The 12382-nt window shown below is 44.5% G+C and overlaps 1 protein-coding gene across 1 annotated transcript in view; it reads left to right on the forward strand.

Moving 5' to 3' along the window:
* DYNC2H1 (dynein cytoplasmic 2 heavy chain 1) overlaps window positions 1–12382 on the forward strand; it is a 552714-nt gene that overhangs the window by 161136 nt on the left and 379196 nt on the right. The window contains exons 41-47 of the mRNA XM_069759211.1: window positions 1031–1186; window positions 1387–1646; window positions 1731–1977; window positions 2584–2735; window positions 5993–6137; window positions 7900–8002; window positions 11845–12012. Coding sequence (XP_069615312.1) covers window positions 1031–1186; window positions 1387–1646; window positions 1731–1977; window positions 2584–2735; window positions 5993–6137; window positions 7900–8002; window positions 11845–12012 — 1231 coding nt within the window. The remainder of the gene's footprint in view (window positions 1–1030; window positions 1187–1386; window positions 1647–1730; window positions 1978–2583; window positions 2736–5992; window positions 6138–7899; window positions 8003–11844; window positions 12013–12382) is intronic.

Below are 12382 nucleotides of genomic sequence, written 5' to 3' on the forward strand. Positions count from 1 at the left end.
TTCACATCAATATAGAACGCTGATCGCAATACAAAGTAGATGTAAAGTGTCCTACTGTCCCAGATGAGACAGTACAGACTGACCCCTGGCCGACTGTGCTCTCTGTCCTCAGGTCGAGAAAACAGAGTGCACTATCCCGCCCTGTTGCCCTTTCTTTGGGAACAAGAGAAGGTTAATAAAAATTAAAAATAAAATAAAAAATCTATTTTTGTCAGAAACTAGTCTGATGCTTCAAACACTTGTCTGCCTCCGAGTGACACTAAGCTGAACTGAATAGCTTGGTTGTCAGTAGGCGGGTGTATTATTGTCAGCCTCCTGGAGGCGGCAGGGTTCACCCAGGGTCTCCTGTGTCCCCCAATCAAGTGACCGAGAAAGCAGTTTATCAGCCTACTGAAATAATGGACCCGAACCAAACACTTGTATTTGGGGGGTTTATTGTACAAAACTCCCATCCAACAGGACTCTTATGTGCGTGGTCTGCTCATATATAGGAAAGGATTAGGAAGGAAGTAGAATTATTCTGAAATCCTTAATTTTATTTTCTAACTTAGTTATTTTTCTGGATGAATGTTGCCACAAATTGCTCAAAATGAACAATGTTCACCAGCTACGTGCTGATAAAAATTTTTAAGCGTTATGACAATTTGTTGCATAATGTGGCGCCACCTGGTGTTCACAGTGTATAGCAGTGTTCACGTCCACCTGCTGAGTGCTGGTGGTCGCACGCGCTCAGTCACTAGCGATCCTCTGATTGCTGCAGAGCATCTAATAGATGGCGCTTTCTGCCTGCTGGTCGGGTTTGGAGCAAAGCCTCTGCAGTAATATGACGGTGTACATGAGAAAAAACATTCTACGGGGAAAGTAAGCAGGGGCAGTCTTGTCATAGATAGATAATGATGTATATGTTTTGCTATAGATTCTGTATCATTGACCTATAACTGCTGGTAACAAGCCCTTAGGACACTTTTTGTTATGAGAATGACTCGTGGAATACCTCTTTAACACCTCCATTGATATCCTCTCTACACAGAATGACTTTGTAGTGGAGACCAGTCTAATTGGGACCGTTATGAATGGTCTCTGCCACCTTCACGGGTGCACAGATCGAAGTCAATTCATTATCAGTCTGATCCGGGGCCTCGGAGGAAACCTCAACATGAAGTCCAGAAACGACTTTGCCAAAGAGGTAACGATCAGATCGTTAGACTGGGGGTAGGTCTCATCCGATGAGAAATGGGCTACAATGGTGGCACAGAGGTGAGGAAGGCGAGGAGTATAGATGAGGCTGATATTCGGAAGGGAAATGGTGGATTGTTCTTTATTTTACACTTTTTATGTTTGTAAAATACCCCAGAATACAGCTAATTGTGTTGATACTTTCTGTAGGTCTTCAGTTGGGCTCGGGAATCTCCCCCTGATCCCCGAAAACCATTGGATACCTATTACGATGATAAAACCGGTCGCCTTATGTCATACAACTTTGAGAAACCGGAAAACTTAACCATTGAAGACTTCAGAAATCCCCAGGCTCTTCCTGTGATCAGAACTCCCGACATTCAGAGAGGATTGGACTACTTCAGGCCATGGCTGGGCACTGACACTAAGCAGCCCTTCATACTGGTGGGACCTGAGGGGTGTGGAAAGGGGTAAGAAGGGCCGCGATGTCGGTGCGCCCCGGGTCGTGTGTATGTGTGGCAGTGATGAGTTCTAAATGATGGCTGTGTTTTCAGGATGTTACTTCGCTACGCGTTTTCTCAGCTGCGATCTACTCACATCGCCACAGTACACTGCAGCGCGCAGACGACGTCCCGCCACGTGCTGCAGAAGCTGACGCAGACCTGCCTGGTGATCAGCACTAATACAGGCCGAGTGTACAGGCCAAAGGACTGCGAGAGGCTCGTCCTGTACCTAAAAGATATCAACCTCCCCAAGCCGGATAAATGGGGCACCAACACGCTGATCGCTTTTCTACAGCAGGTGAGATATGTTCCCTCTGCGCAACATGCCTGAGGGCTTAGTCACATGGAGTTCTGTCAGTTCACTGTCAACACGGCACATAGACATTAAAACGATTCGCACATTTGATAGTTATAGGGGTATTCTAATCTCTAAGATCCTATCCCAATATGCAGTATGTATAATAATATTAGCAAATACCTCCAATTAGAAATGTAGTATAGTTCTTCTGATTCACTATGTCGCTTAACCCATGTGCAGGAGTGAAGGGGCACCAAATTTAGCCACTTTTTAAATAAATCTCAAATAAAGAATCATCAAAAACCATCTGGCATCTCTAAGCATAAAAAAACCCTACAGGTGATATAAAACAGTCTTAAAAAAAGAAAAGAGCAGTGAATTGGGTGTAAGCAAAAAAAGGCACAAAGCGAGACAAAAAACTGGCGCAAAGATGAGTCCGGACCAATGCCTTTGGTTTAAAAGGAAAAATGACAAGTTTCAGCTATAATGTTTAGTTGCCTTTTATCATTCTGTTGTTTGCAAAAGTGTTACATCTTTTGCCATAAGCATCACTAACTCCTGACTTAGCAATCTTTTAGACCTACCGTATTTGTTGTTGTTTCCAAGGTTTTGACGTATCACGGCTTTTACGATGATAACTTGGAATGGGTCGGCCTTGAAAACATCCAGATTGTGGCGTCCATGTCTGCTGGTGGCACCATCGGTCGGCATAGACTGACAACCAGATTCACCTCTGTGGTTCGGATATGTGCGGTGGAGTAAGTACCATATCGGACTATGTTTGATTGTACATTTATGTTATTGTTTTCTTTGCATTTAATGCTCCTACTATACATTTTAGTACCTTGTATACTTTTTGATGGAAAAAGACACTTTCTATTAGCCAGTATTTCCCTTTACTCTGTCTCCTCATTGGGGGACACAGGACCATGGGTGTTATGCTGCTGTCATCTAGGAGGCGACACTATGCATAATCTGAAAAAGATTAACCGTGGCTCCTCCTCTGCAGTATACACCCCTGGACGGTGTCAGCCTTCTCCAGTTTTTGCTTAGTGTCGCATAGGAGGCACACCTAAGATTTTTTACTCCGTTTTTTTCCGACGGATTACAGATGAAGAAAAGTGGGTCTCCTGTGAGACTCCCGGCATGGCTCCTTCCTCGGCCCCATATTACGGGGTGCCCGGTTGAAGTCGAGATGGCTGTTCCCTATGTCGCTCTTTCCCCAGTCCCTCGGGTGCTGGTTTGAAGTCGAGAACCCCCCTCCTTCACCAATTCCTTTTGGTTTCTGGGTTGAGGTCGAGGCAAGGATGAAGCCCCCTGAAGGTCACCTTTTTCCTACCTTCAGGCTCTGCAAATGTTCACAAACCTTCTCCAACAAATACACAGAGTGAATGCACATCGGCAGTATATCTCCATCAGTATGGAATGGATGCCGACACTTTCCATTTATAGTGTTTGTTTGCTGGAAAGCTCCCAGTCTCTGTATGTATCCATAACAATCTCACCAAAAAACTGCGACAAGCATCCAGGGTCGCGGATTTTGGAAAAAAACACGCCTGCCAGATGACTTCACCGCTTTCAAACAAGCTACACTTGCCTTCAAACCAGCCCTCACTTCTGCTAAACAGACCTATTTCACTAACCTTGTATCTTCACTATCCTACAACCCAAAACAACTGTTCAGCACATTTAACTCCCTCCTCCGCCCTCCACTGCCACCTCCAACTCCTCTCATCTCTTCTGAGGACTTTGCCACCTACTTCAAAAACAAGATCGACCAAACAAGGCAAACCTTTACTGTTCCACCACCCCAACCACTCCATATACCAGAACTCTGCCCTTCCCTAATAACTTCTCTCTCCAACATCACTGAAGGAAGACTTACCTCCTTTCCAAATCACACCTCACCACCTGTGCACTTGACCCCATCCCTTCCCACCTGCTCCCCAACCTCACTAACACGCTCATTCAAGCCCTAACCCATCTATTCAACCTATCGCTATCTTCTGGTACTTTCCCCTCTGCCTTCAAACATGCCACTGTCACACCCATCCTCAAAAAAGCTAACCTTGACCCAACTACTATGCCCAGCTATCGCCCCATATCACTGCTCCCGTTTGCTTCGAAACTCCTTGAGCAGCAGGTCCATGGTCAACTTTCCTCCCACCTCTCATCTAACTCTCTCCTTGACAACCTCCAATCTGGCTCCCGCCCCCACCACTCCACCGAAACTGCTCTGACCAAAAATACTTATCACTTACTCACAGCCAAATAACTTACTCCATCCTCCTCCTTCTCAACCTGTCCTCTGCTTTCGACACAGTTGACCACTGCCTACTGCTACAGATTCTTTCTTCCCTCGGCATCAAAAGCCTTGCCCTGTCGTGGATTGCCTCATACCTTTCCATTTAGCATTTCCCACTCCCACACTACCTCCTCACCCCGCCCCCTCTCTGTTGGAGTCCCTCAAGGCTCTGTCCTAGGGCCCCTACTTTTTTCCATCTATACCCTATATGCCTAGGACAACTCATAAAGTCCCATGGCTTCCAGTACCACCTATATGTGGACGATACTCAGATCTACCTCTCTGGCTCAGATGTCGCCACTCTTCTGTCCAGAATCCCGGAGTGTCTGTCAGCCATATCCTCCTTCTTCACCTCTCGCTTCCTAAAACTCAATGTAGACAAAACCGAACTCATCATCTTTCCTCCATCTCGCGTACCCCCCCTACCTGAACTATATATTATAGTAAACGGCATCACGCTCTCTCCTGCACCTGAAATCCGCTGCCTCGGGGTAACTCTCGACTCTGCCCTGTCCTTCAAACCGCACGTCCAAACTCTTGCCACCTCCTGTCGCCTCCAACTCAAAAATATTGCCAGAATCCGTCCCTTCCTCAGCCGACAATCTACTAAAACTCTTGTACATGCCCTCATCATCTCCCGCCTCGATTACTGCAACACCCTCCTCTGTGGCCTCCCCGCTAACACCCTTGCACCACTTCAGTCTGTCCTCAACTCTGCTGCCCGGCTAATCCACCTCTCTCCTCGCTACTCCCCTGCTTCTCCCCTCTGCAAATCCCTCCACTGGCTCCCAATTCACCAACGATTCCAGTTCAAACTACTAACACTGATCTACAAAGCCATCCATAACCTGTCTCCTCCCTATATCTCTGAACTAATCTCCCAATATCTTCCCTCACATAATCTCCGATCCTCCCAAGACCTCCTACTCTCCTCCACACTTATTCGTTCCTCACACAACCGCCTCCAAGATTTCTCCCGAATATCCCTCATCCTCTGGAATTCCACGCCTCAACACGTCCGATTATCCACCACCCTCGGATCCTTCAGACGGAACCTGAAAACCCATCTCTTCAGGAAAGCCTACAGCCTGCAGTAACCATTCTGCCGCCTCACCAACCACCCGAGCTGCCGCCACGTCACCAACCACCCGAGCTGCCGCCTCACCAACCACCCGAGCTGCTGCCTCACCAACCACCCAAGCTACCGCCTCACCAACCACCCAAGCTACCGCCTCACCAACCACCCAAGCTGCCGCCTCACCAACCACCCAAGCTGCCGCCTCACCAACCACCCGAGCTGCCGCCCAGTGCTGCAGCACACCGACCTCCTGTCTCTTCCCCATTATCCCGAAGAATGTAAGTCCGCAAAGACAGGGTCCTCTCCCCTCTGCACAAGTCTGTCACTGTAAATTTGTTTGCTGTTAACGATATCTATAACCCTGTATGTAACCCCTTTTCACATGTACAGCACCATGGAATTAATGGTGCTATATAAATAAATAATAATAATAGGCCTCCATTTACTTAGCACAGGCCAAGAGTGTCCTTCTTCCTGCTATTCTCTGGTTGGTGTACTTTGTTTTCCTTCTGCTCCATACAGAAGCATCCAGTAAAGAAAAAAAAACATTTCCTTCACTTTGTTAGTTTATATTATTTCACTTTTAAAAGTATTTTTTGCTATTTCCTTTGTATTTTTAATCTTGCCTGCAGCTATCCTGAACGAGACCAACTGCAAACAATCTGCAGCTCCTATTTAGAACCAGTTCTTCACCAGAATCTGAAGAAACACCCCGTATGGGGTTCTGTATCGAAAATACACCAGCTAGCAGGGTCAATGGTTCAAGTATATGAACAGGTAACGTCTCTCTTTTTTTCAGTAATGCCCATTTCACATATCCGGTGTTCACCATCCCAGTACAGACCGTGATGCCATGACCGGGTGTAAGTTTCCATGTATGCCTATGGGGCTGCTGAGTTCAGGAGACCTGCGGCTGGTCTAGATATCTCTAATTATAAATATCAGACACGTTTCTGCAGGTCGGGCTATTTTCTGATCAGAAATTTATAAGTATAACAGCTCTTCGTTGCCTCCAATCCTCAGGACAACTCCGCAGTGAGAGACGAGGCCACGGCTGCTTCCACTACTAGGCCAGTTATTGGGGAACTGTCAGTGAGCATATGGTATATACACCTCCGATTCCAACTCATGCAATATATATATATATATATATATATATATAGACATCCATGAAATTGGTCCAGAAAATAAATTATTGCTCAAGGCTCAGGGTTTAACAGTGTCAGCATGAACTATCCGTCTACATTTGAATGGAATGAAACGCTATAGCAGGCGACCCAGGAGGACTCCACGGCTAACACAGGGACACTAAAAAAGCTAGACTGCAGTTTGCCAAAATGTACGTGAGTAAGCCAAAATCCTTCTTGTGGACAGATGAGACCAAGGTAGAGCTTTTTGTTAAAGCACATCATTCTACTGTTTACCGAAAATGAAATAAGGCCTACAAAGAAAAGTACACAGTACCTACAGTCAAATATGGTGGAGGCTCAAAGATGGGTTGGGATAGTTTTGCTGCCTCTTGTACATTGACTGTGCAAGGCATCATGAAATCTGAAGATCACCAAAGGATTTTGGCTTGCAATGTAGTGCACAGTGTCAGAAAATTGGGTTTGCGTCCTAGGTCATGGATCTGCCAGCAGGACAATGACCTCAAACATACTCCAGGAAGCCCTCAGAAATGGATGGAAACAAAGTGCTGGAGAGATCTGAAGTGGCAGCAATGAGTCTGGGTGTAAATCCCATTGATCACCTGTGGAGAGATCTTAAGATTGCTGTTGGGAGAAGTCGCCTTCACATATGAGAGACCTGGAGCAGTTTGCAAAAGAAGAGTGGTCCGAAATTCCAGTTAGGGGTGTAAGAGTCTTGTTGATGGTTATAGGAAGCGATTGATTGCAGTTATTTATTCCAAAGGTTGTGCAACCGAATATTAAGTTGAGGGTACCAACAATTTTCGTGTTTTGTGTGAAATGTGTCCAATTTCCCTTTTTGTCCCTCTTTTTTATGTTTTGTTCCAATACACACAAAGGAAACAAACCTGTGTATAACAGAACATGTGTAATTGCAATCATTTTCTGGGAAAAATACCTTTATTTTCTGGAACAATTTCAAGGGTGCCAACACTTTTGGCCAGGACTATATAGCTACCACCACCAGTCGTTTATGCGGGCCGATTGCTCACCCGTTACAGATGGTGTATTCTTGCAGGTGAATAAAGCTATTACATTTTATAATCCAAAAAGTAGGCAGTGATTATAAATATTCATCGATGTTACAAAATGGAGCAAAACAATACATAAATATAAACAATTGCATACAAGGATAAACAGAAGAAATGTGCCACACCTGATGTCGCAGGGTTGGCTTTTTTGGGGGGTAACGGTACAGAGCCACAGCGCAATGTGTCTCCGGGACCGGCACTGGTCATAGTTTGGTATAATTAACCATTCTCCTAACTACTAGGGTACGGTCGGAGATCTGTAATAGTGGCAGGTGTTACATACACACTCCGCAGGTTTTTCATTCTTCATTTTCTCTTCAGGTTCGGATGAAGTTCTCCGTTGATGACCACAGCCATTATCTGTTTACACCGTGTATCCTCACACAGTGGATCCTCGGTCTGTTTAGATACGACCTATCTGGAGGTAATTTCATTTATTTCTTTTTTTATTGTCTGCCTCTGCTTTATACATTCTACTGTGTGCCATAATGTCCTGTCTGCGTGTTCTTATATAGCAGACCCGTCAAAAGACTTCACGATCCCAAAGCATACATAACTGCATAGATCTTTTAGACCTGATGAGGCTAGTCTTCTTATGTTAATGATTCGTATCTGAAAGACGGCACAATCGTTGGCTCATTTTAATATCAGTATTATACAGGTCTGGCATAAATTTTCAAAGTTAATAGTCTGGCTTCATCAGGTCTAAGGGTAATCTGTCAGCAGGATTTCACCCCCCAAAACTATTGATATGTGCATGTAGCTCTTTTAAAGACAAGTCCAGGAACACCTTTACATGGCCAGTCCATTCCTTCGTTATTGAGAAATAGATATGCAAATGAGGCTGAAGTGCTTTCGGCTCATGGAAACTCTTCCCAAGCCTCCGTCATCCCGGCTTTGTTTCCCTGCCCTCTGCGGCCTCCACCTGCTGTTGCTTGACTGACGGCCTCTATGCCTGTGGCTTCAATCAAAGGAGCCGTCAGACATGCAGCGGTGGCAGGGAATAGAGCTGGAGTGACAGAGGCTTCAGATCTACCATAGCTCTTCAGATTTGCAGACAAATCAGACTCAGACTTTATTTGCTGCTCTCATATAAAAGTGAAATAGTAAATCTGTCATACTTCAGGCAAAAAAGTTAGTCACACCCCCGCGCCCTTCACTTTTTCTCATCACTTTAGCATTTTGGCTTGGGTCCTAAAAATAGTGTAATTTGTGGCATTAAACATTGGAAATTTTTGATTTAGGCTTTTGCAACAATGAAATGTGGCAATTTGAGTATACAAATTGGCGCAAACATTATTCTAAATATCCTTTTCCGTTTGCTTTAATTCTCCAGCTCATCTGTACTGGGGTATCACTGAGGTCAGTGGAGCTTGGCTTAGGGCCAGGGCTTCACAGTCATTTGTAGTGCAGGCAGCAGAGCAGGGGGAGAGGCTCCTGCTGCAGCTGGTTGTCTTACTGCCAGACACAATGACAGAGCCGGCTCAGACCGCTGATGACTTCACAACCATAGAGCAGTTTCTTCCTTTCTGCACTGTTGACGGGGCGTCACTGCCGATATCATGCTAATGGACAACCAGCTCCCCACTGCCTAACCGCGGGGAGCCAGCATGACGCAGACAGAGCGGAAGAGAAGGAGCTGCTCTGTTAAAGAAAGGAGAATCACAGCATGAGCCAGAAAAAATCATTGCAGAATAGGAAAAAACCTGGATAACCCCTTTAACATTACTTTTATTTATTTAATTTTGCCATTAGGAAATCATATCTATTTCTCGATCTCTGAGCATAATTTGTTTTAATCAGTCATGATTGATCTATACGTTCATCCCGGAGATATTCATTGTCTATACACCGAACATACCGTAAATATTTACTTATCTCTTCCTTTTTTTTTTCACTGATCTGGATTCCGGGGTCTGATGTGCTCTGATCTCTTATAATTTTAGCATTCTGTTATGCGATCGGAATGAATTCTCCCTATGTTTTGGAATGGTAGATTTAGGAGTCTGATTCATTTTGGGACCAAGCCTGGGACTTGATTTATGGGTATAAATAGTATTCGGGGTCTTGATTAGAGTCTGATTTTAATTTTAAAGGTGTAGTGTTTGAGTCTAACTTAAGGAGTCGACTCTGAATTAATCGTTTTGGTCTAATTGGATGTATTAATTAACTTAGCGGTCAGGTCTTCAAACTAATATCAACCCCTACCCTATTCTGGATTTTCTACATGTGGGGTGGTACCATTGTCAGAACCCGCTCTGATCGTCTATCAGAACATGCATTTTGTTTTCACTGCCAATTTTCCAGCATGTCCCTTGTAATGCCCCTGGTAAATCACCTGCCTTAAAGGGAATATCACCATGTTTTTGTTACCTGAGATCAGCATGATGTAGGGACAGAGACCCTGATTCCATCGATGTGTCACTTACTGGGCTGCTTGCTGTAGTTTTGATAAAATCACAGCTGTACCTACATTAGAGTATCACTTGAAAACTAGTAAACCTGCTGTCAGGTAGTCCTCCAAACTCTTATGCTCTGTATAGCCCTGCCCTTCCAGTAATGAGCAGCTTTCCGGCTATGTACAATGTACACAAAAAACAGTGGTGGGGCCGGGGTTATACAGAGCTCAGCATTCAGAGAACTGCTAGATCTCCAGCAGTGAAAACAGTCATGTTATCAAAACAAGCAAGCAGCCCAGTAAGTGACACATTGCAGGAATAAAGGTCTTTCTCTAAATTGTGCTGCTCTCAGATTGCATAGCAAAAATCTGCTGACGGATTCCTTTTACTGGGATACTCGCTACAATTGAGCAACAATTTTTTACAGTGCCCTAGTTTGGCATCTAGACATATGCTCCATGGCAGCCAGACCAAGGCAGTGTTCACTTTTCTTTGCGGCTATTAACCTGACCTGATGTCCTGTGAGGTCTAGAGAACTGCTAAATTTGCAGCAGCTAAAACTGTGATTTCATCAAAACTGTAGCAAGCAGCCCAGTAAGTGACACATTGTTGGAATCGGTATCTCTGCCTCTACATTATGCTGCTCTCATATGAGGTAACAAAAAGCTGGTGACAGATACCAACTACAGAACCATTTTCCGGAAGTCACTACTAGGGAGAAATCACTGCAGGTGATGCAGTAGACATGTGAGCTCCCACTAGTGGTGGCTGTGAGCCTGCTGAAATTTTTCTAAATAAATGCTAACCTATGTGTTTATTTTTTATTGAAAGTAAAATGCCCTAAAATTCAGTCAAAATTAAATAAAAAAGGGCACATATTGGAATGTGGTTTACATAGCTATTCACAGTCCTGCTATGGAGGAGATCTGCAGATAAGTTTAGGCAGTAATGTAGATCTTGTCATAGCTCGGTTTGGGGATTCAATCCGCTGACCTTTTTCTCCGTAGTCAGTTCCTCTATCTGCTCAGACATTTCCTTTAATCCCTGTCCAAATGCTGATGGTTTCAAATGTCTTTGTTCCCCCTTCTTTGTTCGCTCTTTCCCAGGTGTTTTCCATTTTCCCGTTTTGGTCTACCCTATCACATTCTGGGTTGGGTTTTATGTGTTCACCCTTCACTACACTTCCTTGCTGGCTATACCTCTTGGTGTACTTGGTTTTAGCCTTCAGCTAAGGGGTTTACCTTGCATGGTAAACACCAGTTGAATTCCTGCAGTGAATCTGTTTTTTTTTTCTTGCCAGTTCCTCTTACTTTCACCACTTTAGGTTTCTGGGAGGTTATTTTTTTCCGTTTTATTTTTGGCTTTGCTTCTATACCTTATATGAAAATGTTTTAATTATCTCACCTTGAGTTTTCCTACCTACCAGCACATTTTCCCTTCCTCTTGTTGGCAGTGTGTTGCGGCCTCCCTTTTTGTTTCTTGGGCTTTACGAGAAACCCCTTGATTGCCTTCTAGGGAGCCAGGTCCGAGGTGGTGTTTTTGGGTTCTGCGGTTGGGGTCTTTCTAGTCTGTACAGGGACCAGTCGGGTGTAGGTGCGGCGTCTCCCTGTAGTAAGTCTTTCCTTTTTCCGTTACCTGTGCGCATGTGTTACATTCATTACACTTGCAGCAGTTTGTATTGTATATTTTGGAATATTTTGTGATTTTGTTTGTGATAAATATTTCATTCCCGTTTCTAATCTTCTCTTTTATCTTCGATGTATCCTTCTTCCTCTCTATAAATGGTAAGTCTTTGGCTTTTCCAGCCTATTACAGTCTGTTTGTTATATCAACAACTTGCTCTAATATTTTGTTCTCTTACACTAAGGGTCCTCACAACAACCTCAAGACAATGTCCTGGAAGTCGTGGCCTATGAAGCTCGCCGATTGTTCCGCGACAGGATTGTCACCTCCAAGGAGCTGAACGTTTTTGACAATATTTTATTGTCCGTGCTGCAGGGAGACTGGGGCTCGGATGTGCTGGACCACATGGCAGGTGGGGATTCCTCGCCAGAGACCATGGCGGCATTGTCCTGCTCCTTTAGTTATGAGCCTCTACTGATATCTGCCATGCAAGGCTTTTCCTAGTGTAATTTATCCTTTTACATTTTGCCATTATTTTGTTCTGTACCATTTTGTCAAAATGGCAAGATCTCTGCTTGCAGTCAATGAGTAGAATCCTCCAAAGGGATACATGTCTGTTTTACAGTGGACATGCAGATGCACATTACAATACTGTGAGATCATTATGTGGCCAGGCCAGGTTTGTATTCAGGTATAGGGAACCCATCAGCATGTCTGTAATGAGGCTTATCAGACAATAAAAATACAAAAAAAAATTGGGCATGAGAAATCCAGCTTAGAAG

The sequence above is a fragment of the Ranitomeya imitator genome, chromosome 3, assembly GCF_032444005.1.
Source record: "Ranitomeya imitator isolate aRanImi1 chromosome 3, aRanImi1.pri, whole genome shotgun sequence".
In the NCBI taxonomy this organism is placed as follows: Eukaryota; Metazoa; Chordata; class Amphibia; order Anura; family Dendrobatidae; genus Ranitomeya; species Ranitomeya imitator.